This window comes from Schistocerca cancellata, chromosome 1 (assembly GCF_023864275.1).
Source record: "Schistocerca cancellata isolate TAMUIC-IGC-003103 chromosome 1, iqSchCanc2.1, whole genome shotgun sequence".
NCBI classification, from domain to species: Eukaryota; Metazoa; Arthropoda; class Insecta; order Orthoptera; family Acrididae; genus Schistocerca; species Schistocerca cancellata.
The window spans coordinates 593,225,834-593,251,812 of NC_064626.1; the positions used below are offsets into that span (position 1 = coordinate 593,225,834).

The 25,979-nt window shown below is 43.0% G+C and overlaps 1 protein-coding gene across 1 annotated transcript in view; it reads left to right on the forward strand.

Moving 5' to 3' along the window:
• Positions 1-25,979, forward strand: part of LOC126088493 (fatty-acid amide hydrolase 2-A-like) — a 250,432-nt gene that overhangs the window by 181,371 nt on the left and 43,082 nt on the right. Inside the window, exon 8 of the mRNA XM_049906673.1 lies at positions 6,688-6,789. Within this exon, the coding sequence (XP_049762630.1) occupies positions 6,688-6,789 (102 nt within the window). The remainder of the gene's footprint in view (positions 1-6,687; positions 6,790-25,979) is intronic.

Here is a 25,979-nt window from a genome sequence, read left to right on the forward strand (position 1 = left end):
TTGGGAAGAATTAGAGATCTATAAACATCTTGAGCACACAAATGGGAATTTATTAAACGACCAACTGCAGCTCGCCTGTAGACAAGTTTTCGATGGTTTGGAACCCGTACTGCTCCCAAAAACAGTCTTCAACGACGACTGGCGCAGCGTTGACGAGTAGTTCATTTCCTCAGAATTCTGTTGTACAACTTTTGTGTAAACTGTTTCATTTGTCAGTTTATGTTGTACTAAGATATTGATGCCAGCCACTTCTGTTACGTTTGTCACTATCCGGAGATTATTGTTAATAAAGTAAAGATCCACGTAGTGGACACCAAGTGAAAAAGCTACTCCTTATGTGTCTGATCTAGACTGCCATAAAAAATGCGAAGGAACTGTTAATCAGAACTCAGGGAGAAGTTGCAGTCTAATGCACAATCGATTTATTGCTCTTAAACATGACAAGACAACAAAATTATTAAAGAAAGATCATACGAAAATATTTATTTAACAAAAGCCTTACTAAAATGGGATCTGTGGTGGAAAAAGTGATCTGCTGGGGATCGACACACGACACTAACCAGAACACTGCTCGCTCAATCTCACTTCATATACGTGAATCCAGGTTGTGGCATCAAACTACGCCACCACCAAGCATCTATATTCTACCATACAAAAAAAAAGGGAAAAATATGGTTCAAAAGAACAGGGTGCTGAGAAATAGATATTATAGCCCTAAGTCGCAGCAGCGAATACTTTACCCTCCTACTGGTCAAGGTGGTACACCACAATGCGTTCGGCGACTGAAGTCATGGTCGGCAGTAATCTGTTATTAAATGCACGTTCCCGAAAAATGCAAGTACGCGGTCTCGCGTTCGGTTAATTCAGAACGCAGGTACTTCCCTAAGAGCCTCTGAAACCCCGATAGATTCCAGTGTGCAGGTGGACCTGTTTGCTGGTCTGCCAAACCAATTTGACTCCGTGCCACAACTGTGTGTGTCAGAATAAGTCAAATGTTTAGACGGCCGACTCAAGACAAATAAGTACACCCACACGTTACTCGTTGTGACCGTGATGATATAAGCAGTACCTCTAATGGTTCAGAAGGTGACTGGCACAGGCTCTAAATCACACACTAGCAAAGGACACAAGTCTCACCGCTTTGGTAGAGACCTGCAGTTATTTACTAGCGAGGCGCCAGTACCAGAGACTTGTACAAGAGTCCATTTTTTCTTTCCCCCTGTTTCCTCCTCAGCTCGGTTCCAAAAGAACATTTCTCTTTTTTGACTTCCCCCAATTTCGCACAAGCCAATCATGAGCTGGAGGCCGGCATTCTAAGCTCAGAGAATGGTCTTTGCACTGCAGACCGATTTGACCAATCAGAGACTTTAAAGTTAATTGGCAGAAAACGGAAAGAAATTCAGCTTCGTGGCCTCTTTCCCACACGTCTGCCGTGTCTTTTGCTAACACAATACAGGGTGGAAGCACAGCCCTCCATAAGCAGCTTGTTATCTCCCCTGTTGCGTCCATTTCAAAGTTTGTAAAGAACGGCCATAAACTCGTAAAAAAGCTTCATGCTCTGACAAACATCTTTTGAAACGGATTCTGGACGTCTGGACGCCCGTTTCCCTGTCCCACAGACATTTTCAGAACGTTTACATTTCTTTTGGCAGCTTGCTCTCTAAGGGTCCATCCTCTGCTTCATTCCCGGCCTACAATGCGCTCTCAGCGACTTTTCAGCGCTAGGCCATATACCTGGTCGTCTGCCCCCTGTCTGGCGCCAAAGATATTGTGTTTTGCTCAATTCAACCACTGCACGTGCTGTCTAGAAATGTCTCCTCATCGTTCCTCAGAAAAAACGCGCTTTGTCCGCCCACCAACACCGTGCTTTTACTTCTATCGTTTAAGTCGGCACCCTGTTCCTTTGAACGCAGGTAAAGCTTACTTTATTTCTTTCCCTCGAGCACTCAAACAAGACTGTACACTGCTGCCCACCATTTCATGACAATGTATGAAGTCAAATCGCCGTAGATCGTATTCCCTACACCGAATCAGAAGTGAGAGTGCCCTGCAATCTCTCAATTATGTTTAATAACCTGTTTATGCACTGACATTTTTACTTCACATATGATGATGTACTGGACGTGATATTAATTTCATTGCTGTCATTATGCTTGTAATAACATACTTATATAAAGACATCACTATTTCCGCACAATAAAATACTGGTAGTCCTATATTGGTCTTATCTTATGCAACGAGGGTTGCCCAGAAAGTATTGGACCGCATTTTTTTCTCATATGAAAGCAATGCTACGAATGCAGAACATTACGTATGTATTATATGAAGTCTCCTGAGCGAGCACGCCAACTTTCCATCACTTCTGACAGATAGCGTAGTTGCAGGACAATTTCAAAACGGCGTCTGTAGGTGATGTTCTTTGCAAGCAACGTGCCACCATTGAATTTCTCACTCCAGAGAAAGGAACTGTTGGGAATATTCACAAACGCTTGTGCAAAGTCTATGTAGTACTGTTGTCGAGAGAAATACAGTTAGTCACTAGGCACAGAGGGTGAGGTCATCAGAAGGTGATTCGGCGGAGCTCCACGATTTGCTGCGGTCAGGGAGAACATCCATGGCTGTCACACCTGTCATATTGCAGCGAGCTGATGATGTCATTTGCTAGGACAGACGCATTATGACTCGGCAGTTCGCGCTGCATGCAAACGAAGCGTGGATGCAGTTGTCCGCACTCTTTGGTATTTAAAAGTGTGTGCAACATGGGTCCCATAGTGTCTATCGATGGATCATAAGTCGCACAAAAAAATAATTGTCTTGATTTATTGCAACGTTTTGAAGCTGAGGGGGACTCTTCTTATCCTGGACTGTAATAGGTGATGAAACCTGAACCCTGTGTTCACCATTTAGAGCCTGAAATAAAACAACAGTCGATGGAATGGCGCCATTCCCACTTCCCACAGAAGAAAAAGTTCAAAGCAACTGTTTCCGCCGGTAAGTTCACGATCACTGTGCTCTGGGACTGTGAAGATGTGATTCTCATTGATGTGATGCCAAGAGGGGATACCATTAATTTAGAAGCATATGTGAACACATTAACAAAACTCAAGACGCGCTTCTGGCGGCTTCGGTGCCACAGGAAGCCAGATGTTTTGCTGCAACACGATAATGCTCGGTTCTACCCAAGTCTGAGGACTGCTCAACACATTGCAAGACAGGGTAGGACAGTGTTACGCCATCTAACCTACAACCGTTACCTAGCCCCCTCGGAGTTCCACTTGTTTGGGCCATTAAAGGATGCCGTTCGTGTATGACATTTTGAGGACGATGAGGAGGTGATTCACACAGTGAAGCACTGGCTCCGCCATCAGGACAAGAATTGGTATCGACAGGTCATACACCGTTTTGTTTCGCGCAAGAGGAAGGCGATAGAAGGGATGGAAATTACGTGAAAAATTAGGATGTGTAGATAAAACACCATTCTTTCGTAAGTGTAATTCTCATTATGTTCAAAAAAGAATTGTTGAAGAAAAAATGCGGTGCATTACTTCCCGGGCAACCGTAGTAGTATAATATATGCATTGTCTTTTTGAACGTTTTATTCTATACTTGTTGATTCGCACGATGTATTTCTGTCAGTAATTTCAATGTGGTTACAGTTATTAGCTGCTTAGACCACCAAGCGTACATCTTTATCGGCCTGTGAGACTCAAGATTTGTTTTCCTGGTGTCCACGCTCTCCATTCTCCCTCAGTCGGGATGTAGCTATTAACATAGCATGTTATTTTAAGAGATTAGTTTTACTGATGTGACAAGCCCTTAATTGTACAGACCTTAACTTTTAAATACGGACATTTAGACCGGTGCCGACACGTCATGTGGAGATAGCTTTACTTACTGATTGCTAATGTGAAATTTGTAAATACTACTTGTCCTATGCTGGTATATATCATATCGTTTTTTGACATTCCTAATTTGTTGTAGAGAGTAGTTTCTGTTTGATATGTACCATGGGTCCATGACGTTTTGATTGGAATTTATGTTACCGCATTGTATGCTGGTTTGTCCTTCTGAGAAAGACTGGTTTAAATTCGTCGAAACCATGGTAAAGGTTTTTTGAAAACCACCATTAGTGCAACTGGTTGGCAGTCTATTACACCTGCTGCTTACAGAAATGAAACCACTAAAGTGAAAGTAACTAGTGCAACTAAAATTATTATACGATATTGCAGTGCTGTGTTGTTCAGAAGTGCGATGGAATGTCTCTTCGGACATGCCAGCATGTTGGTCGATATAACACAGACACTGAAACATTGTATTGACCCGCCGATACCAGGCAGCGACTTTCAATTAAAATGGCCTCACCTGAATGCGAATTACATAACGTGCGTGAGTGTGCAGGTTGTGACTCAGGAACGACGACATATGGAAGTTTGCGTCTGGCCGTGAGTCGTGCACGGGTAGCCAGGGTGGTTAAGGCGACTGCTTGCGTGAAGTGGAAAATACGGGTCGAGTCCCGGTCAGGCATAAATTTCCACTGTCATCACTCTATTATACAGCTGATGATTGTTCATATTCGCAATCTGTAATACAATTCATGTATAAAATTCTTGTGTATCAAAGAAAATATTGTTCGAACGAGTTTACGAGTACTTACGAATGAAATATTATTCCTTCGCACTTTATGGACTATAATCAGAACGACTATACACCTGTAAATGATGAAAGCTGGCGTTTTTTATGAGAACTCTTTTAACAAGAAGCTGATTTTTGAGGCTACTAACATGGTGTGCCTTGGCTTCAGGTTTGTGACTTCATGACAACTCTATGCTTCTGAAAGTACTGTTTGTAGTCCAACCTTCTATATAAATGAAACGAAACAAATAATTTAGTATATTTTATATAAAATAATTCATATTACATATTTTACTCACAGTTGGAGTGACATTTACAGACAATAAAATCAGAACAACAGACGTACATGACTTACAACTACTATGTGCATTGGATAGGCTCACATTGCGCTAAGTTTTTTATTACTATACTTAGTGTATGTATTAGTTATTGTTGAAATTTATTAATATTTGATTCTCGTGTATTACTGTTGTTCAAATGGTATGCTATATTCCAAAACCTTTAGCGTGAACGTTGTCGTTGAAACAATTAATAAAATATTGCTGACTGTTAAGCCGTGGTCAGATAGATTCCAGATTAAAACCCAAAGTCCCCGGGTCGGTATTGACTGATGCAAAATTTCGTCAATGCGTGCTCCCATGTAGCGGTGTGACGTCACGTGCTTTGAATATCCGAGCGCAATTTGCCGTTGTGGGTTGCCATCGTCCGCTGTTGCTATCACTCCATGGTGGAAGATGCGTACACACCTTCTTCAGCACCGGGGTCCAGATATCATTCAATTTCATGGCCTCCTCCTTCCTACTGAAATTCCTGCGGTGTTTAACAATCCCTATGGCCTCTCAGTACAGCCTTCCGTGGTATCCGCTTGCGGCTGCCAGTACTTCAAAATGAATGTGGTTGTCTCCTCGCTGCAAAACACGTTGCGCAACAGCTGATCCATCAATCTCTCCCCTGAAGTTGCCCTTGTCCTCCTCTAGTCGTTTTTTGACCGTATCCACGTACACCTCCCCACAATTATACGGAATTCTATCAATTTCCGCTTCGTCCAACGGTTTGCGAGCATCCTTGGCCAATTGTAGAAGATCTTGTATGTTCTGAGTGGGTTTCTAGATTACCGCGATGTTCCGTTTTGTCAGGATTTTCCCTATGCGGTCAGTAGCGTCCATAACGAAAAGCAGGAAAACTTTGGGTTCCACAGGCGCATGGGCATCGCTAAGATTTTTGCACGGCTTTTATAACGCTCTTCGTACCCCATCGGACGAATAACCGTTCTTGAACAGTGCATTGGTGCGGTGTTTCAGTTCCGAGTCAAGGACCTCTGGTTTGCAGATGCGTACGACCCTTCCACGATGGAATGATACAAACAGCCGACGACGATGATCGACTTTGGCCAGTTGCGTTGGGGTATTCAAAGGAGGCCCACGAGGAAGACAGGTCGCGGCGCATACGACACAGACCGCGACACTGCAGGTCATACGAGTGCAAGTAGCCGTCTCCGGTGGGGAGCGAGTAACTGTTTCAGACGAGTTTACCAGTTCTTGACTGCTCGTTTAAATGCATGTTAGCTCTCGATAGCACATGACGAAGGCCTTTAGTGAGTACCATTTCGATTACATATTGATTTCCCGTGGACCTTGCACGGAGCCGAGCGTTCGCGAAGTATGGTGGACTAGCCGACTAGTGTGACATCACAAAATCGTCGCAGGGCCCGTATTTCTCGCGGGTCCCAATATAAAGCATCTGACGTCACTTCCTTGCGTGGAAGCACGCGTAAAAATAATTTTGCGGCAGTAAGCAGCGAGTCAGGGTGTGAATCGGACACTCAGAAAAGCTACGATCCCCTTGCAAACTTCCTCCGCAAATGAGAACGAAACGTTGGGCTTTAGTGTGAAATCCATCTGACTACGGCGTAATAGCCCAGAATATTTGATTAATTGTGACATTTCCGGCCGTGAAAACATACAAATTGCCATTAATTCAAGCAAAATGGTATACTTTATATGTCGGTGACAGGAGCGAGTTCAGAATGTTGATTTGAAGCTATGTCTGTTACAGGTTCACATCAAGGGCCTGCGGCACTCGGTGCGGTTGTCGGCGCCCCTCATGATGAGCATGCAGCTGCACCAGCATCCCCTCATGAAGGCGGACGACCCAAACGTAAGTCAGCCAACATTTCTTCTGCGCACCTCTTGGCATTATCCTGAAACACATGTACACAACTTACACAGAGGTGACTAGTCATGGGATAGCTAAAAAATGGCTCTAAGCACTATAGGACTTAACATCTGAGGTCATCAGTGCCCTAGACTTAGAACTACTTAAACCTAACTAAGCTAAGGTCATCACACACATCCATGCCCGAGGCAGGATTCTAACCTGCGACCGTAGCAGCAGCGCGGTTCCTGACTGAAGCATTAGTACCGCTCGGCCTTAGCGGCCGGGCAGGACTCCAGCCACCTCCCAAAAGACAGGGAAGTGTTGGTGGCTTTGGGTAGTATTTGTGATGTGTGTTAGGTATTCTATCGCTTTGTCCGCGAACTCTTGGAGGAACGGTTCTGAATGCCATAGAGACCAGGAGCTTTCCTAGCTGAGGTTCGCTTAATAGCCCAGATGAATTCGTGTGCGCTAGCACCAAAAAATTCATTACACGAGTAACCTCCTGATCCGTTTCAAGTGTGAATACTGGGTCTGCTGGAACCAGATTCAGTGTGAATGACGCTGCTTGTTTTCTGGCCCCGAGCTCTGCCTTCTCCACTGCGGAGTATGCGAGGTTTTGATATTGCTGTGTGGTTTAAATGTCTGTATTTTCCCCCCTCTAATACCCTGGAGCCTGTTAATGTGCAGTTTATATAATGGGTGCCTTGGCGCACTGTCAGTATCTCCTGAGACGGTTTGCCATTGATATAAGGCTCACGATTTACTGGGACAGTGTCGTTGAGTGGTGCTGTGGTACGAGAACCAGAATGGTGTCAGTCATTGGGACTTAGACATCAGTGGTGAGTGCTTCGATAACTACATCAACTACGACTACGATCACCTAGCGTTTCCTTGAGCAGAGCCCACTTGACATGGTTTGTGGTTCTATGTTCTGTAGTGTCTCTTCCGGATGCAGTATAACTGGCAGCTGGTCTGAGGCCAGATCATTTTCAACTTGAACATTGAGTGTATTGAGTGTGCTTATGATACCCTTATGAGGCCTATATCTATCACATCTGTGTGGGCCTGAGTGTGAGTACACCCAGCCCTAGTATGATGCTGTTTCGGCCTAATGAGTGTTCGTAAAGTTTTTTGCCGTTGGATCTACCTATTTGTATTCGTGTTCCAGTCTGGCTGTTTCACACTAATATCTCCAGTAGCGATTACTCGATGTGGTATGTTGAGTACCGTGCTGATATCGCAAGTTACGATATTGTTTGGCGGGTTATACAGCGATAACAGTGCAGTGTAGGCTTTGTTAAACTTTACCCTAATGGCTGTGGCCTCCATCCTTTCGAGTTCATGGAGCTCTATGTTCGTGCGTTCTATATCTCTGTGTAATGATTGCTGTCCCACCTTCCGCTCTTCCGTCCTGTCGCCTAGTCCCTTGCTACGAAAGGCACAGTAAGCATAGTGGTATCTGTTGTTTGAGTAGTGCCTCATTCATAAGAGAATGATTGGGATGCCATTCCACTCCACGAACGCACCTAATTCAGTCCTCTGTTTGGTGTTCCAAACAGGGTTTCTGTCAGAGTTCAGTTGTTTGTGTAAGGTGGCTGACGTGCTGTATTGTCCATGAAAGGGTGTAGGAAGTGCAGAGAGTGAAGTCTGTACGACAGTCATGTGCTGGCAGGGTGCAGCAGGCATGAGCTGTGTGCAAAGTGTGGTGGCGAGAGTTAAGGCTCTCGTGAGGATCTTAAACAATGTGTGACTGGAGAATAGCCTATCCAATAAGCCACCAATTGTTAGAATATATTGTTGGCATTGGTCGCTCTGTTGTTGGGAAGGTTTTTGGCAGCTGGTTCTGGTGTTTGCGTGGTGCATGGACCAGCTTGTGTGTTGGTGTGGTGTGTGTCTCTTCTTATGGTGCATGTGTTGCTGCTGTGGAGGTGGGGGGATGGGGGGAAGTGTGGATCAGCGTTTTGCTGTTTGACTGTGTGCCTGTGTTTCATTGGCCTGTTGTTGGCGTGTTTGTTGTGGGGCGGTGGAGTTCCCTCTTCTGCTTTGGAGTTCTTCCTTCTCCTCCACTGAGTTTCAGATTGCCTGTGGGTGTTATCTGCTGTGGTTGCGTGAGTGTGGCAGTATACAATTTCGCAGGGTGGGCTTGTGTTGCCCTCTGGTTCCTCTGTTGCAACTGGTGCAGGTGCAGTCGATTGTGTTGTCTGTGTCGACTGTGTGTTGTTGAGGGTGCTGCTTGTGTGCGTGTGACGGGCGCTGAGGGTCCTCTGCCCTCGCCTCGCCACTGACGTCAGCTATTACATCAGTGAAGGAGACCTCGCTTCTTATTCGAGCAGATAGTTGGCGAACCAACTCGAGAGGGTAACGTCTTAGACCTCCTGGCAACGAACAGACCTGAACTTACCGAATCAGTTAACGTGGAGGAAGGTATCGGTGATCATAAGGCCGTGACAGCATCTATGACGATGGGTCCTACAAGGAATGTTAAGAAAGGTAGGAAGATATATTTGCTCAGCAAGGCTGACAGGATACAAATTTCAGAATATCTCAGCAGTCAGCATAAAATATTCAGTGGTGAGGACGAATATGTAGAGAACAAATGGAAAAAATTCAAAGGCATCATTCAATATGCCCTAGACAAGTATGTTCCAAGTAAGGTTTTCAGGGATGGGAAAGATCCACCCTGGTTTAATAACTGTGTTAGAAAAGCACTACGTAAACAAATAGCACTTCATCTCAGATTCAAGAGAAGTAAAAATCTAGCTGACAAAGAAAAAGCTGAACGAAGCGAAAATGAACGTAAGGAGGGCAATGACAGAAGCGTTCAATGATTTTGGAAGTAAAACGTTTTCAACCGACCTGAGTAAAGCCCCTGAAAGATTTTGGTCGTACACAAAATCAGTAAGTGGGTCAAAATCATATATACATTCTCTCAGCGACCACACCGGCACCGAAACGAAAGATAACAGACAGAAGACCGAAATACTGAATTCGGTCTTCCGAAGTTGTTTCACCGCCGAAGATCGTAACACTGTCCCTCCTTTCAATCATCACGCGAACGTCGAAATGGCAGATATTGAGATAACCGATCGCGGAATTGAAAAGCAGCTACAATAGCTTAGTAGTGGAAAGGTTCAGGACCAGATGAGATACCTTAAGATTCTATAAAGATTATGCGAAAGAACTTGCACCCCTTCTAGCAGTAATTTATCGTAGATCGCTTGAGCAACGAAAGGTACCTAATGAGTGGAGAAAACCGCAGGTCATTCCTGTTTTTAAGAAAGGCCATAAGACAGATCCACACAATCAGAGACTTATATCTTTGATGTCAATCTGTTGTAGAACTATGGAACATGTTTTGTGCTCAAGAATTACGACGTTTTTGGAAAATGACCATCTCCTCTATAAAAATCGACATGGATTCCGCAAACAGAGATTCTGCGAAACTCAGCTCGCTCTGTTCCTCCATGAGATCCACAGCGCAGTGGACAACGGCGCTCAGGTTGATGCCGTGTTCCTTGATTTCAGTATGGCATTTGATACCGTCCCGCATTGCCGTTTAATAAAAAAATACGAGCTTACGGGGTATCGGAGCAGACCTGCGACTGGATTCATGACTTTCTTGCAGATAGAACTCAACACGTCGCTCTTAACGGAACTAAATCGACAGATGTAAAGGTAATATCCGGAGTACCACAGGGAAGTGTGGTAGGACTGTTGTTGTTCACAGTATATATAAATGACGTAGTAGAAAGCGTCGGATGCTCTTTAAATCTATTCTCAGATGATGCAGTTGTTTATACCAAAGTAGCAACGCCAGAAGATAGTAAGAATTTGCATAACGACCTGCAGAGAATTGATGAATGGTGCAGACTCTGCCAGTTGACCCTGAACGTAAATAAATATAACATATCGCGCATACATAGGAAAAGAAATCCACTACTGTACAGCTACACTATTTATGAGAAACAGCTGGAGACAGCGTCTGCCGTAAAATATCTAGGCGTAACCATCCAGAGCGACCTTAAGTGGAATGACCATATAAAACAGATAGCGGGAAAAGCAGACACAAGACTCAGATTCATCGGAAGAATCTTAAGGAAATGTAACTCATCCACGAAAGAAGTGGCTTCTAAGGCACTTGTACGCCCGATTCTTGAGTATTGTTCATCTATCTGGAATCCCTACCAGGTAGGACTGATAGACGAGACAGAGAAGATGCAACGAAGAGCAGCGCGTTTCGTGACGGGATCGTTTAGCTGGCGAGAGAGCGTTACGGACATGCTAAACAAACTGCAGTGGCAGACGTTACAAGAGAGGCGTTGTGCACCACAGAGAGATTTACTATTGAAATTTCGGGACAGCACTTTTCAGGAGGAGTCAGACAACATATTACTTCCCCCCACATACATCTCGCGTATTACCTCGAGGAAAAAAATTCGAGAAATTAGAGCCAAAACAGAGGATTACCGACAATCATTCTTTCCAAGCACTATTCGCGAATGGAACAGGGTTGGAGGGAGCATATAGTGGTACCGAAAGTACCCTCCGCGACACCCCATTACGTGGCTTGCGGAGTATGATGTAGATGGTATGATGTAGATGCAGATGTAGATTGGGGAGGGGGTTCCGGACCTGTTATGACTATTAGTTGATTGTTTTCGACGTTTCGCATCTCAGTGCCTCTTTGTACGCTGTTTACCCTCTGTAGTTGGCTACATGAGTATATCACTCTGGTGCACTTGCCTCTGCCTGTGTTTATTCCCCCAGGGGCTCAGCATTTGGTTGCTGGGCATGGGCTTGGCGACCTTGGTTCCCTGAGCTGAGAGCTGGTAAGCACCATCAGCCCTCTGTTACTGTAAGCTCCGGGCATGCTTCAGTGACTGCCATGTGGTGCAGCAGTTTTGGAGGACAGGGGCCTTGGATTCACGGCCTGGACTGCGAGGAAGGTACACATGAAAACAAAAAGACCCTCAACCTCAAAGTGTGCTACGTGTTGATGAGGTGAATGGCTGTTGAGGTATATCAGTCTCTAGCGGGTAACCATGGGGCACCTGCTCCCCCCCCCCCCCCCCCCCCCGCCCATTCCCGTAGTTGTATAAGGCTTGCTCAGGCATGCAGGGCTCTACCTGCGTCGTCAGTTGTTTCCCTAGCATCTCATGGGATCCCTACGGAACGGTCTCACCAAACTACTACTCTTGAGAGGACGGGTGTACCATCAGGTAGTACATACACCCACTCATCAAAGAGAGCTCAGTTCGTCAGTATTCCCCAAAAAGTAATCTCAGAATCATAGTAATAAGACATTAGTGTGCCGTAACACTTTCATTGTAATCAAGAGAACAGGGGGAACGTTTGAGAAGGTCTCGCCTTTCTACATTCACAAGGCGTTGGAAGGTATTTCTGGGTCTCTAAGAAGTGTCAAACGACTTTGTAATGGAACGCTTCTAGCTGATACTGCTAATTCAAACCAAATATCTAAGCTTCTTGGATGTAAGGCCTTAGATAACTACCCAGTCGAGACTGAGTTGCATAACATCCTTAACTTTAGTAAGGGTGTGGTCGCCTGCTCCAATATAATGGAGGTGGACCCCATCGAGTTACGTGAAGAATGGAAAAATATGAGCGTCACAGAAGTGCAGAACTATATGAGGAGAGTCAATGCCAAATTGGAAAAATCGGCAACATTTATTGTAGCGTTTAGTACTCCGGAATCATCTGAACATATTCGTGCACACTCCAGAATTATCAGAGCATATCCTTGCAGACTATATCTGTCTTAAGGTTCACCTGTTCGTTCCTAACCCAATGTGATGCTTCAAATGTCAAAGAATTGGCCATACCACATGGAATGTAATGGGAGGGCTACGTATGGCAATAGTGGAGGCTCAGTACACGAATCAAGCAATTCTTCTACACTTCATCTGAAATGTGTAAACTGGTCTGGGTATCACCCAGTGTGGAGCAGAAAGTGTGCAGTTTACAACGACAAAAGGAAAATACGGGAGCTGAAAGTCAAGAGACGCGTACCCTATGGTGAAGCTGAAAAATCTTTCAAAGATATGGAACCTCCGGTTTTTACTACGCCCATCGCCAGGTGTAATGCCTCCACACAAACTCAGACCACAGATTCAAGTACAAGCACATGCACTTGTCGGTGTACCTGTGGGGGAAACGCTAGACTTGAAACCAGAGTCATTCAGAAGCCATCGGCAATGGGCTTACCACCTAAGCCACACGTCACTGCCCACCAGAAAGTGGTAATTAAACCTTCGGATCGGTGAGCTCATTCTGATGGGGACTATGCTCTTGAGGATATGGACTTCCAACTGGGGAACCAGAGAGCCAGGAACCGGCTAATATCCCCCATGACCACCCCAGTAAATCACCGCCTCTGAGGGAGAAAGAAAACAACCACTGTTAAACAATGGCTTCCACGGGACTTATGTGTTGCAGTAGAATTTAAATGGATATCGCTCATAGTTGGAACAATTGTAGCTTCTGGTCCAAGAGAAGCCCTTCTGCATCTGCTTGTAAGAAACGCATCTTAAAGCCGCTGACACATCTGCATTACAGAGTTACCACCCTTACAGGAAGGACGATATTACTGGAAACAAGTCTGAAGGTGGAATGACTGCATCCATTGATGACAGATGCCGCTCCTCTCCTGTCCCTCTTACCACGACTATACAAGCAATACCCATGAAAGTTCCAACACCCTTTAATATCACAGTGTGTTCTTATTATCTTCCACCTAATGATGCTTTGAATGCAGATGCATTGACAGAAATCTTCCGGGCACTCCCGCCCCCATTTCTCATTGTGAGGGACTTCAATGCACACAATGTGCTGTCGGGCTCGGCTACCACTTGCTCCAGCGGTCGGATGATCAAGCCACTCGTCCTTCTGAGAATATCTGCCTTCTGAATGTGGGTCAGATGACATACTTCTCCACAGCTACAGTGTCTTTTTCAGCCATTGACCTTTGTTTTTGTTCCCCAGCTGTGGCAGACTCACTTCAGTGGGAAGTGGTTACAGATTTACATTCTAGTGACTACTTCCCAGTGTGGACCCGTCTACGACTAGGACAGTGGCTGACAGGAGACTACAAAGATGAATGATACAAAGAGCAAATTGGTTGCAGTACAGTCGACGGGCCACTTTTGAACAAAAGGATTGTGCACAGGAGATGGTGGCCCATATCAATTGTGAGATCCAATGGGCTACCGCAAGGTTCATCCCTCAGTCTAGTAACCACTTCAGACGATGGCTTGTACCTTGTTGGAATGACGACTGTCGACTGGCAATAAAGGCCAGACAAACAGCTCTGCAGAACTTCAAATACTGAACAACTACAGAAAACCTTCATGCCTTCAGATCTGCGACAGCACATGTGAGGCGAGTGATAAAAGAAAGGAAGAGGGTTCCTTGGAAGGAATTTATGACTTCCATTAATCGGTCCACTCCCACTGCACAAATTTGGGACTCAATAAGACTGATTTCAGGCAAGGGCAGCACACCTCAGGTTCCTGCTGAACACTTTTTTACTGTCACTACGTCATCTAGACAATCTCCTACTTTTCAGGTGTTCCGTAGGACTGCTGAGATGAGGAAGCTCAATTTCTTCTCGCGTAATGAGGAAGTCTACAACCTTCTGTTCTCAATGTGAAAACTGGAATCAGCTTTGTCTGTGGCCAGAGACACTGCTCCAGGACCTGTTAAGATCCATTATGCCTTGCTTCGTCATCTGTACCCTGAAGTGAAAGGACAACTTCTCTCTTGTTTCAGTCAGATCTGGTTTGATGAAGAGTATCTCAAGACTTGGAAGGAGGCAATATTAATTCCATTCTGGAAATCAGGCAAGGACCATAGCGCACCTAACAGTTACTGGAGTGTAGCCCTAACTAGTTGTTTGGGGAAGACTCTTGAATGCACGGTCAACTGTCATCTCGTCTGGCTGCTTGAATCCTGAGGTCACCTGAGCTGCTCCCTCTGTGGTTTCAGACGCTACTGTTCCACACTTGAAAACTTAATTCTACTGGAGATGGCGATGCAGGAAACCTTCTTACGCTGAAACCAGTTGGCTTGTGTGTTTGTTGACTTCGAAAAAGCATACGACACTACTTGGAGGTACAACATCCTTCACCAATTTCATGAATAGGAACTACGTGGACACTTCTTATCCAATCCTTTCTAAAGGACCAGCGTTTTCGACATCGCATTGGCGATACCTTGTCTGACTGCTATGTTCAAGAGAGTGTGGTTCCCCAATGCAGTGTCCTTAGTATGACATTGTTTGCCATTGCTATCAGTGGCATTTCCTCTGCAGTCAGGACCCCTGTCAAATACTCTTTGTCTGTGGATGACTTTGCAATCTTCTACTCTTCCACTGATCTTACGACGACGACGAGGAGGCAGCTACAGCTGACCATTAAGAGGCTGGAAACCTGGGCCAGGACAACTGGTTTTCGGTTCTAACCAGAGAAGACTACATGTGTCACTTTTAATCTTGCTCATCGACGTTTCAACCTAGCAGTGTTCATAATGGGGGACAATATATTACGTTTTCAAGAAACTGTGCGCTTTTTGGTTTATTATGTGACTCGAAGTTAATTTGGCTCACACAGTTGAAGGACCTACGAACAAAGAGCTTTAAGTCATTGAATATTCTGAAATACGTTAGCGGAAAAACATGGGAAGCCGACAGTTCCGCCTTCTGCAGTTTTGTAGGGCACTGTTTGATCACGTTTACATTATGGCAGCGTGGTATACGGATCAGCCCGTACTTACTACCGCATGATGTTAGACGCTGTCCATCAAGAGGGCATTCGTATATCGACTGGAGTCTTTCGTACCAGCCCAGTTCCGAGTTTATGTGCAGAGGCTGGTGAATCACCACTCTGGATTTGGCGACATATCCTTGTGGCTCGACAGGCACTGAAAATCTCAGTGTCACCTCAGTCATTGGCATTTAGTGCAGTAGTCCAACCCACCTCTGAACGGCTGTTCAGCGATCAGCCTCTTTCAACCAAGCCATTTGGGATACGTGATACAGACTGTTTCTAGGATCTGGAGCTATCAGACATCCAAATACACAGCCAGGGATGGAACACGTTGTTGCCTTGATATCTCCAGAGGCCCAAAGTGATTGTAAGCTTGACACAGTACAAGAAAACGTGTACTCCAGATTATATTTTTACAACTTTATTTTCGTCCGTTTTAAGTGTGTACCACAATTTTATCGTTGTTTATGCAGATGGATCCCAGCAAGAGAAAATCCTCAACTGTTGTGCTGTTTTCCCCGACAGGGTTCTTAAAATCCATCTTCCAGAGCAATTTACAAATTATGTTGCGGAATTATATGGGATTCTGATGGCACTGGAGAGGATTGACAGACATCACGATACAAGGTTTCTTGAATGTTTCAACTGGCTTAGTGCACTACAAGTACTTCATCAAATATATCCAGTACACCAGTTGATTCAACTCATCCATGCGTCCTTTCAGAGGCTCCAAAACTGTGGCAAGTAGATGATCAAAAGATCATCATACCTGGCCACATCGGCATACAGGGAAACGATATGGCCGACAGAGCCCCCAAGAAAGCATGTCGGGATGGTGCTGTCCATCAATTTCCGATCCCATTGCATGCCATCATCTCATTTTTTCACAGACGCATCATGTACCAGTGGGAGACTGAATAGTGACAGGTGACAGAAAACAAACTGTGGTCTCTCAAATCGACCACACAGGCATGGCGGACTTCATGTCACCCTCACTGCTGGAAGGAAGTTCCGCTTACCAGAGTGCACATCAGACGTAGGCCTTTAACACATGGCTTCCTCCTCCGGCGAAAGAACACCTATCTGTGAAGGTTTATAAAATAAATAAAATAAAAAATATTATTTAAATATTAAGTTTTCTATCTGTATGATGGTGATTGTGATTGTAATTGTAATAAATATTTGCTTATCTGGAACGTGGACGTTTAATTATTCGGTATCAGACGCTTGACAATGGCTTTCTCGTAAAGGCAATGTTACTCGTAGTTGACCGTGAAATAAAACTGAAATAATCGGACTTCGTAAATAAATCGTTTCCAAAGACTGCTGCGGTAGGTGCGGACTCATAATCTAAATCTCAATATTTCAATAATTTGCCAGCCATGCCAATACGTCGTACAGAGGTGATTGTCTACTAAACATAAAAAAGTTACACAGTTAGTTAAATCAGATATATTCAATGAATAAGCCTACAGTTCATAATCCTACTTACTTTTATAAATATAAATTCTTTACAGAATCGAGTGCCTAGTCTGGTTGCAACTCGCAGTATTCTTCTATAACATGAAATATGGCGGTGTGCCAGACAATAGAATAAAATACGTGCTTCTCGCACCACTTCTACCAGAGCTCTCTCTTTCTTAATCAAACATAAGAGTAACGTAATTGTGCTTTTGTTTTATCAGCGACACAGCGCTGCAGTTGTGTGCCATAGGCTTTATTTATTTGTCACTGATTATTTATTTAATTAATATTTCGCGTTTCCGAGGAAACTCACGCTCGGCATGCAAATGTGCCTTTATATTGCCCCCTGAATTGCGAGGCGAAAGGACACACCTGCAGGCGAGCAATTCACCTAAAGGCACAAGAAAATCTAAGTTATCTACAACTATTTACATGACTTACATTATACACATTATATACAAAATTTGAATGACGCGGGTGCGCCGTAAAAGTTCTTATGTTGGCAGATAGAGTGCGCGCATGCGCAGAAGCGTCTGTGTGACTCCGGCACTGCCGTTATATCGTACAGTTAGATCACGCGGCACAGTATTGCAGTTCATATTGTTCGTGTGCGCGCGTTTCTCAGTCGTTGCACAAAGAAAATATTCAACCAAGATTACATATGAAGACTACATTCTATGACAGGTAACTTAGTTTTAAATTTACAATATTTGTTATAACACAATACAACTTAGATTGTTGAATGTTCTTAGTTACATAGTATTGTTTTGAAATACTTCAAAGAAAAATGTCCGTATGTTTCAGGTGCGTTGACCTATACACATCGTGTCGTTATTACAGTTCATATTCATCTGCTGCACAATAATTTTTTTTTTTTTACACGTTAGTATCGTCGTGGTAAAGTTTTTTTGATCACAGTAACATCGTTGTATAACAACGTGATTAATACATAAGCGTGTCCGTTTCCCATTTCCATTATAGTCGTTGTGATGCAGTTCGTTGTGACTAAAGGCATTGCTCATTACAGATCAGACGTGACCCGTCGAGTAATTGGTCCACGTGCAGTTCGTTTTTTTTTTTTTTTTTTTTTTTTTTTTTTTACATTCCGTGGAAGCTTGGTTGCAGAACCTCGGACGGCACATAGCTGGCGTCGATCCTTGGACAGTCCAGGTAAGAGTGTCCGTCACATTTCGAGAACATTTCATTCCCTGAAGTTCCAACCAAAATTCTTCCACCCGTCGTGTTGTTTTCTGGACAGGCACTTTAATCCAGTTAACATCTTGAAGTTAGGTACTGTAGTAATGTCACTAGACGATGCACGAATTATGCCCTTCACATTTTCAGTTTTTTGCTGAATATAGCTCACCTAAATGTTCGTAGTTATTAATCAAAGAAATCATTCATCGCGTTTACATAGATACGCTGCATAATGAAAGGCATTAACCGTTTCTTTCACATAGGTTTCTGCGTAGTTGCAGAGTTAGTAATGTTCGTTAATGTCCGTGAACAGAGGTTCACTATGCAATGTCTTTTTGGCACTCGTTTTGTTCAAATTTTTTACATAGTAACAGTTACATGATACATCAGTTAAAAAAAATAAGTAATTATACATACACACGTCACATATTTTCTTAGCATAAACATAATACAGTTGCACATAAACATGTTTGCATCATCATTACATAGCTATAGGTTATTACATTGTGTCACGTGATGTCATCTGAAATTAAGATAGGTTAGACACAACATTCATTACATCAGTAGGCAAGACCAGGCGTTTTCACTACTCAATAAATATTCAAAATAGTAAGAGAGAAAAAATGTTCGATTCCTCGCGTTTTGTTCGTGTGTGTAGAGTGTCTGTGTGGCCTTGACTACTGATAGATGCTTTTCGTGTTGAGAGATGTGCGTCTAATCTATTTCTCAAAGTAAAAGATCGCTTCACAGATGACGTCTGTCGGTTCGTCAGGTGTCATACCAAGTCAGTGGTACCTACAATAACAAATGTTCCGTGAAAAATTAATATATCATTCACTGCTACGTAATCATAAATTTTATTTTGATATTCCGTCTTCCAGGTGGTGGCGCGCGCTGAAAGAAGAGTTCTTCTGCCTTCAACTGCGACTCTGGAACCGCTGAAATGAAAATTTCTACACCACTTATTATCTGTGTTGTAACAACAGAGTTTTTCGAGTTGCTTAGCAATATTTTGATGGGTATGACTTTGACATTATTCAGCATGAAATGCTCTAAGATCTCGGTGTGCGTATTTTTCTAAAATTCTTTGAAGTGTGTCAACGTGTTCCTTCCAAGACTGTGTAGCTATCAGTATATCATCTACATAGTGTGTGACTGTCTCAACTAAATCGTCGCCAAGCACGGTATCCAGGGCTGTAATGAATACCCCAGAGCTGACGTTCAGTCCGAAAGGTAGAACACAAAACTGATAGGCTCGCCCCCCGAACATAAATGCAGTATATTTCCGTGAATCAGGAGTGATACCCACCTGCCAAAACGAATTAGCGAGATCTATTGTGGAAAAATATTTTGCATCTAGAAATTTCTGTAATTGCTCTTCTAAATTTTCAGGTTTTGTGTGAACTGGTAAAATTATTTCATTAATTGCTCGTGTGTCTAACACTAACCTAATGCTTCCATTTGATTTTTTGACAACAAGTAGAGGACTACAATAGGGTGAGGTGGATGGTTCAATGACCTTCCAGTCTAACATTTGTTTTAATTCTTGCCACACAGCAGGTCGTTGAGATAACGGTACGTTATATGTCTTGTGGTAGAAGATTTTGTGAGGCTTAACTTCAATCTTGTACACATACGTGTTGATAACACCTAATCGTTTGGTAAAAACTTGTAAATATTTGGATAACACTTCCTGTAGTTTTATACGTTCATGTACACTGAGAGCTGTAGCTTCACTTATCTTATGATCAAGCAATGTTTTCAAGTCCATTAGCTCTGTGTCAGATGAGTGTGTTTGCATATCTTGAATGTCATTGTCAAGTACTAACTGAACCTTGTACCCTGTACAGTGTTTGTCATGCTTTAGAGTTCTCCTGTCCAAATCAATAATAATTACACTGCCTTTATCATTTAAAATACATTTACCTTTGGAGAAGTCTATAATAGAGTCCTCCTCGCTCATAATATCTATTCCTAATATGCAATTTGTCACAAGGTTTTGTACAACCAGGAATGGCCATTGTACGGTTCCATTACCTATTTTAATGTTTACAAAAACTTGCTTCGTAACCCTACATGACTTATTACCTAGTGCAGTAGTTATTTTACAGTTTTGGGCAGGAAACTCAGGCACAGGTTCCAATTCACACATCTTTTTATAGAAATTAAAAGACAAAACGCTCACAGCTGCACCTGTATCTAGGATAATAGTAGTTGGAATCCCACCTACTACACCAGTAGTAGATGCTAAAACAATTTCATTTGTGTTTGAACGACATTGTGTACTGTCTTGTAAAAGTTCATCTGATATATTCTCATTGTGGTTGTATCTTATAAATAAAACAGGTAATTTTTGTTTAGAATTATTCGACATATCATTATTCTGTTGTTCAAGTGTGGTGTCAAATAACTGATTAACATTGCAGTCGCCCCGCAAGAATTCTTCAGCCACGACCTGGGGCATAGAAGTGACTGTTTCTAGTTTGTCGGATTAGCATTTGTACTAGGTACTGACACAGATTGAGGTTGTGCATCAGGTGTCATTTCTATTATATTCACATTCGGATATTGCCTATTATGATCTCCAAACTTTTGCGGTTGTTGTTGCTGTTGCGCATTATAACTTACCTGTCGGTCGTAAGGTATGCTCCAATTTTGTCCTGGTGGCTGCTGTGGTAAAGCAGAGTTTGAATGGAAGTACTGATCGTTACGAGTCCAACCTTGATGCTGTCTTGGCTCGTAGTTATTATTATTTCTATTTCTGTTTGTGTTTTTGTTGTTGCCTTTGTATCCGTTGTTACCGTTGTAGTTATTACCGCGGTGCCTTTTGTATGGATTGCCGCATGAAGTGTTATTATTGTTGTAACTATTGTTTGTATTGGAATACGCGTGTTGATTTTGATTTTCGTATTGAGACGGCATGTGAGTTTGCTGTTTTTGCTGTACCGCGTATCCAACTGTGGGCGCGCCAGAATTGAGTTGGCAAGCCTGCATGTTTTGCATACCACTATTGTAAACATTGTGGCTGCTGTTTTGCCGCGCGAAGCGCTGATCTTCAAGTAACATGTCAACCGAATCTAAGGCTGTTAAAAAATAATCTGAATCGTCATCCGGGATATGTAGGAGTTTTTCTTTAATGTTGAAAGGCAATTTGGCCTTCAACGCACGGAGTATATCACGCGTTGCGACTGGTTCGTCTAAAAAGTGTCCCATGTTCAAGTATTTTTCAAAATATCTGCGTAAGTTGCCATTTTTACTGTTAAAAGTTTCAGGTTCTAAAATTTGTCTTCTGAGTCGCTCCTGGACGGATTGCGACCAGAATTTGTTCAGAAAAGCACGCTCAAACTCACTGTACGTGGTACATACGTCAGCTTGACTGTATGCCCAGACAGCTGCATCGCCTTGGATGTAACCGACAATATATGAAATCTTTTTCCGGTCACTCCAAGTGCGTGGAAATGTGTTACTAAAAGATTTAAGAAAAATCACCGGATGAATGGTTCGTTTTTCTGGGATAAAAATCTGAAATTGCCTGTGTTTCATTAAGCTTTCTTCTTCCTTCGTATTGTGATATGGATTTATTCCACTGTAATTACTGGTATGTTCAGCTGGCGAGTAATTACGATAATGTTGCTGTGGTTTACCATGATAATAGCTTGTGTTTGTGTTTGCACATCGTGGTATGTGTTGTAGTCGTGGTGTGTTTTGTTCTTGTGTGTTTGTCGTGTGCGGTATGTGTGTGTCATACTCGAATGTATATTGGTTCCTGAACTGTGCATTTTGACTGATATTTTCGTTACATTCAGACTGTGGTCGATCGGTGAATTGTCTCATGGGTGCAGTGACGGATTGTACTGCGTCACTGATCAGCTGTTTGTTATTAGTAATGTATTGCGCTACGGAGTCGTGCACAATTGTTGGTAAATTTTCACGTAAGCATCTATCAAAATGTTTGTCTTTGTTCACTACCCAATCATGAAATTCTTTATTAATATTTTGAAAATGAGCTGTGGCATCAGATTGTAAGATGTCAGTCAGGTGTTGTTCAACATTGTCAAATTTATTCTGTACGTCAGTAATTCGTTTTTCAAGGTTGTCATGTACTGAAGGATATGTTTGAATTTGTTCAGTAAGAACTTCACACGTGACATTAAGGTTTTTTACTTGTGTCTGTAAAAGTGCTACGTCAGTTGTAGTCTTTTCTTGTCTCGTATTAAGCTGGGAAAATTTAGTACTGAGTTCAGTCATCTGTTTGGTCAGTGTGGCCTCTATAAGTTCCACACGTTTACATAAAGTGTCATTACCTGTCTTGAGTGCTATGAGGTCAGATTTAATTGCGTCATTTTGTGTCTGTAAGGTTGCCATGTTTTCGGCGTTTTGTTTCATTAGCATTTGTAACATGTCGCCAATGTTTACTGTTTGCAAGGTCTGTGCCCCCGTCGCGTCATTAGACGTGACGTCATGCATCAACATGGGCTCTGACTGAGACTTTGAAATTTTTGTAGTGGACGGCCTATTGCCAAAATTTCCGTCAACACTTGCGTCAATGTTTGATAAATCGTCACTACCGGTTGCTGTCGTAAAGTCATTTTCTAACATTTGTCTCTCGTCCGAGTCGGATTGCGTCTGAATAGTACGTCTTTGCTGTTCCATTTTTGCGTATCGATTTCTAGTTATTACCATGCCACACGTGATATATGTTTCAAGAAAATATTTGACACTGATTTTAAAATAAAATGCAGTTGAGCATGAATCGCTCGTAGCAACAATGGCTGTCTGTTAATTTAAAAATATAAACTGAATTTGAGATTATTGGTAATGACTGCTGTCCATGTTACTACGTATCGTACAGAAGTCGGCCATATTGTACACTCGTGTATTGGTATTGTTGCATACGTTATTGTTTAAGGAAAAGTACTGAGAATGAAATTTATCACTGAAAACTGTTATGCACGAAAGAAACACTACAGAATCTACTGAAAAGCTAATACACTGAATTATACGTCTGGTCAAGCCTGCTAATGCAAAGATGCTGCGTCTTACCTTATTTTGCTGGAAGTTTCATTGCGTCTTCCCGCAAAATTTTAGAATTGGAAAATATCTTCAGATTTTTTTGTTATCTCTCACACATTCACGTCCAGGTCCAGAAAGTTGATTTTTCACATGAAACAAAGAGAACAATGTAACAAATGACAAAATAACAAGTCCTGTCACGGTCGCCAATATAAAATAAATAAAATAAAAAATATTATTTAAATATTAATTTTTCTATCTGTATGATGGTGATTGTGATTGTAATTGTAATAAATATTTGCTTATCTGGAACGTGGACGTTTAATTATTCGGTATCAGACGCTTGACAATGGCTTTCTCGTAAAGGCAATGTTACTCGTAGTTGACCCTGAAATAAAACTGAAATAATCGGACTTCGTAAATAAATCGTTTCCAAAGACTGCTGCGGTAGGTGCGGACTCATAATCTAAATCTCAATATTTCAATAATTTGCCAGCCATGCCAATACGTCGTACAGAGGTGATTGTCTACTAAACATAAAAAAGTTACACAGTTAGTTAAATCAGATATATTCAATGAATAAGCCTACAGTTCATAATCCTACTTACTTTTATAAATATAAATTCTTTACAGAATCGAGTGCCTAGTCTGGTTGCAACTCGCAGTATTCTTCTATAACATGAAATATGGCGGTGTGCCAGACAATAGAATAAAATACGTGCTTCTCGCACCACTTCTACCAGAGCTCTCTCTTTCTTAATCAAACATAAGAGTAACGTAATTATGCTTTTGTTTTATCAGCGACACAGCGCTGCAGTTGTGTGCCATAGGCTTTATTTATTTGTCACTGATTATTTATTTAATTAATATTTCGCGTTTCCGAGGAAACTCACGCTCGGCATGCAAATGTGCCTTTATAGGTTGTGGTGTGCCGCTTTCAATTCAGCATGTTTTGGCGACGTGTGTCCTACATATTGATATTAGGGCAGCCCTCAGTCTTGTTGGAGATCTGTCCACCATCCTTACAGATACTGATTTCAGTGTTACAAGAGTGGTGAAATTTTGTGAACTGTCAGGCCTCATCCTTAAATTGGCGGGGAACGGAGGCAGACTTTAATATATTATAAACTGCTCTGCATGTGGGGACAACCTTCATCCCCACCAATGAGACTGGCATGCAGACTTTTCGTCAGGACGCTGATGATCTTGTTGTTGAGCGCCCCTCACCTCAGATCATCGTCATCATTTGTCTCTGTTTACGTGCAGTTGTGTGGTTGCGAGCACATTTGCAACAACGGGTTACCAGATGACAGTGTTTGGCCGCATGACCAACTTGTTGGCAATGGTGGCACTGTTGGGGGCTTACGATGGTTCATGTTCTTCTACAGACACGACGATGCAAAGGAGGAGATGTACAGTCGATAGGTCGAGGGAGTTGGTCGTGTCAGCTAGTGGATGCTACACCATGTAGTTGGGTATGTTTCTGCATCTCCAGTACTCCATCATCATATATGTGCTTACGTATTTCCAGCCAAAGGCTACGAGCTCCTCTTGTAGTGCAGGGTTTTTAGGTATAGGTGTCCAGTCCCTAGATCAAAAAATGCTGCGTTTTCTCATCAGCAGTTCTGTAAACGTTGTGTCCACTTTCCTTCCTTTAAAAAGTCAAGTAGGTCTTTGTACTCATCCATTTTTGCCCTTTGTCCCCTGAAAGTTTTGTGTTATATGTTGTGTTTGCGTGCGTACTCGCGAATGCTTTGTTGTGGGCTTTTAGATCCCTGTAGTGTATATGATGACAGGGGGAAAACAAGTTTGTGTTGCGTTTTACGTAGCTGTGGGTTGGTTGCTGTTTTGTACTTGCGCAGTACTATTTGTGTTGTTGTCCATTCTGTACTTGGCTGGAGCTATAGCTATTGGCAAAAGCACTGTGCAGTTCTCTTGTGAGTTTGTGAGCTCACTTGTGTGTATGTTTTGTCGTGGTTTACGTTTCGGACGTGCCAGCTGCCTTGGTTCGTCTTTGTGTATTTGTTCTTCCTCTGTGGTCTCTGGTGCCAACAACTCTTGTTCCTGGAACCCTATTGGTGAAAGTGAGAGCATACTTGGTACTTTTGCTGCTGGTTGTGTGTCTGATAGTTGTGTTTCTGTTTGTGATGTAACGTCACCACCCGTCAGTCGGGCGAGGATCTCTCATTTCCTGCCGTGTGGAGTAGCCGCGTAGTATGAGGCGCCTTGCCATGGTTCTCGTGACTTCCCCCCGTCAGAAGTTCGAGTCCTCTTTCGGGCATGGGTGTGTGTGTTGTCCTTAGCGTAAGTTAGTTTAAGTTAGATTAAGTAGTGTGTAAGCCTAGGGACCGATGACATCAGCATTTTGGTCCCATAGGAACTTAGCGCAAATTTCCAAATTTTCTCGTTTCCTCAGGGCGACTACTTCCTGATGGGTCGTGAGAAGCACGATGATGCTCACGGGAACAGGTTGCATCTCCGCCACTTGTGCCACATGCGAACCTCCAGCACCTGCGCCGCATGCGTCATGCTGTGGGTAGTGGGATGGGATCTGCTGTGGGGATCTACCATTTCCCCAACACGGGAATTTTTTGTTGGGGAGACATGTCAATTTTGCTTTTTCTTCGTGAAAGAAAAAGAATGTATAGTGTGCCCCTACAAAAGTGGAGAGTCCCTATGATCTAACTGCGCAAGGTGCAATGCAAGGCGCGAGACAATGTGGGTGGAAGAGAAAAG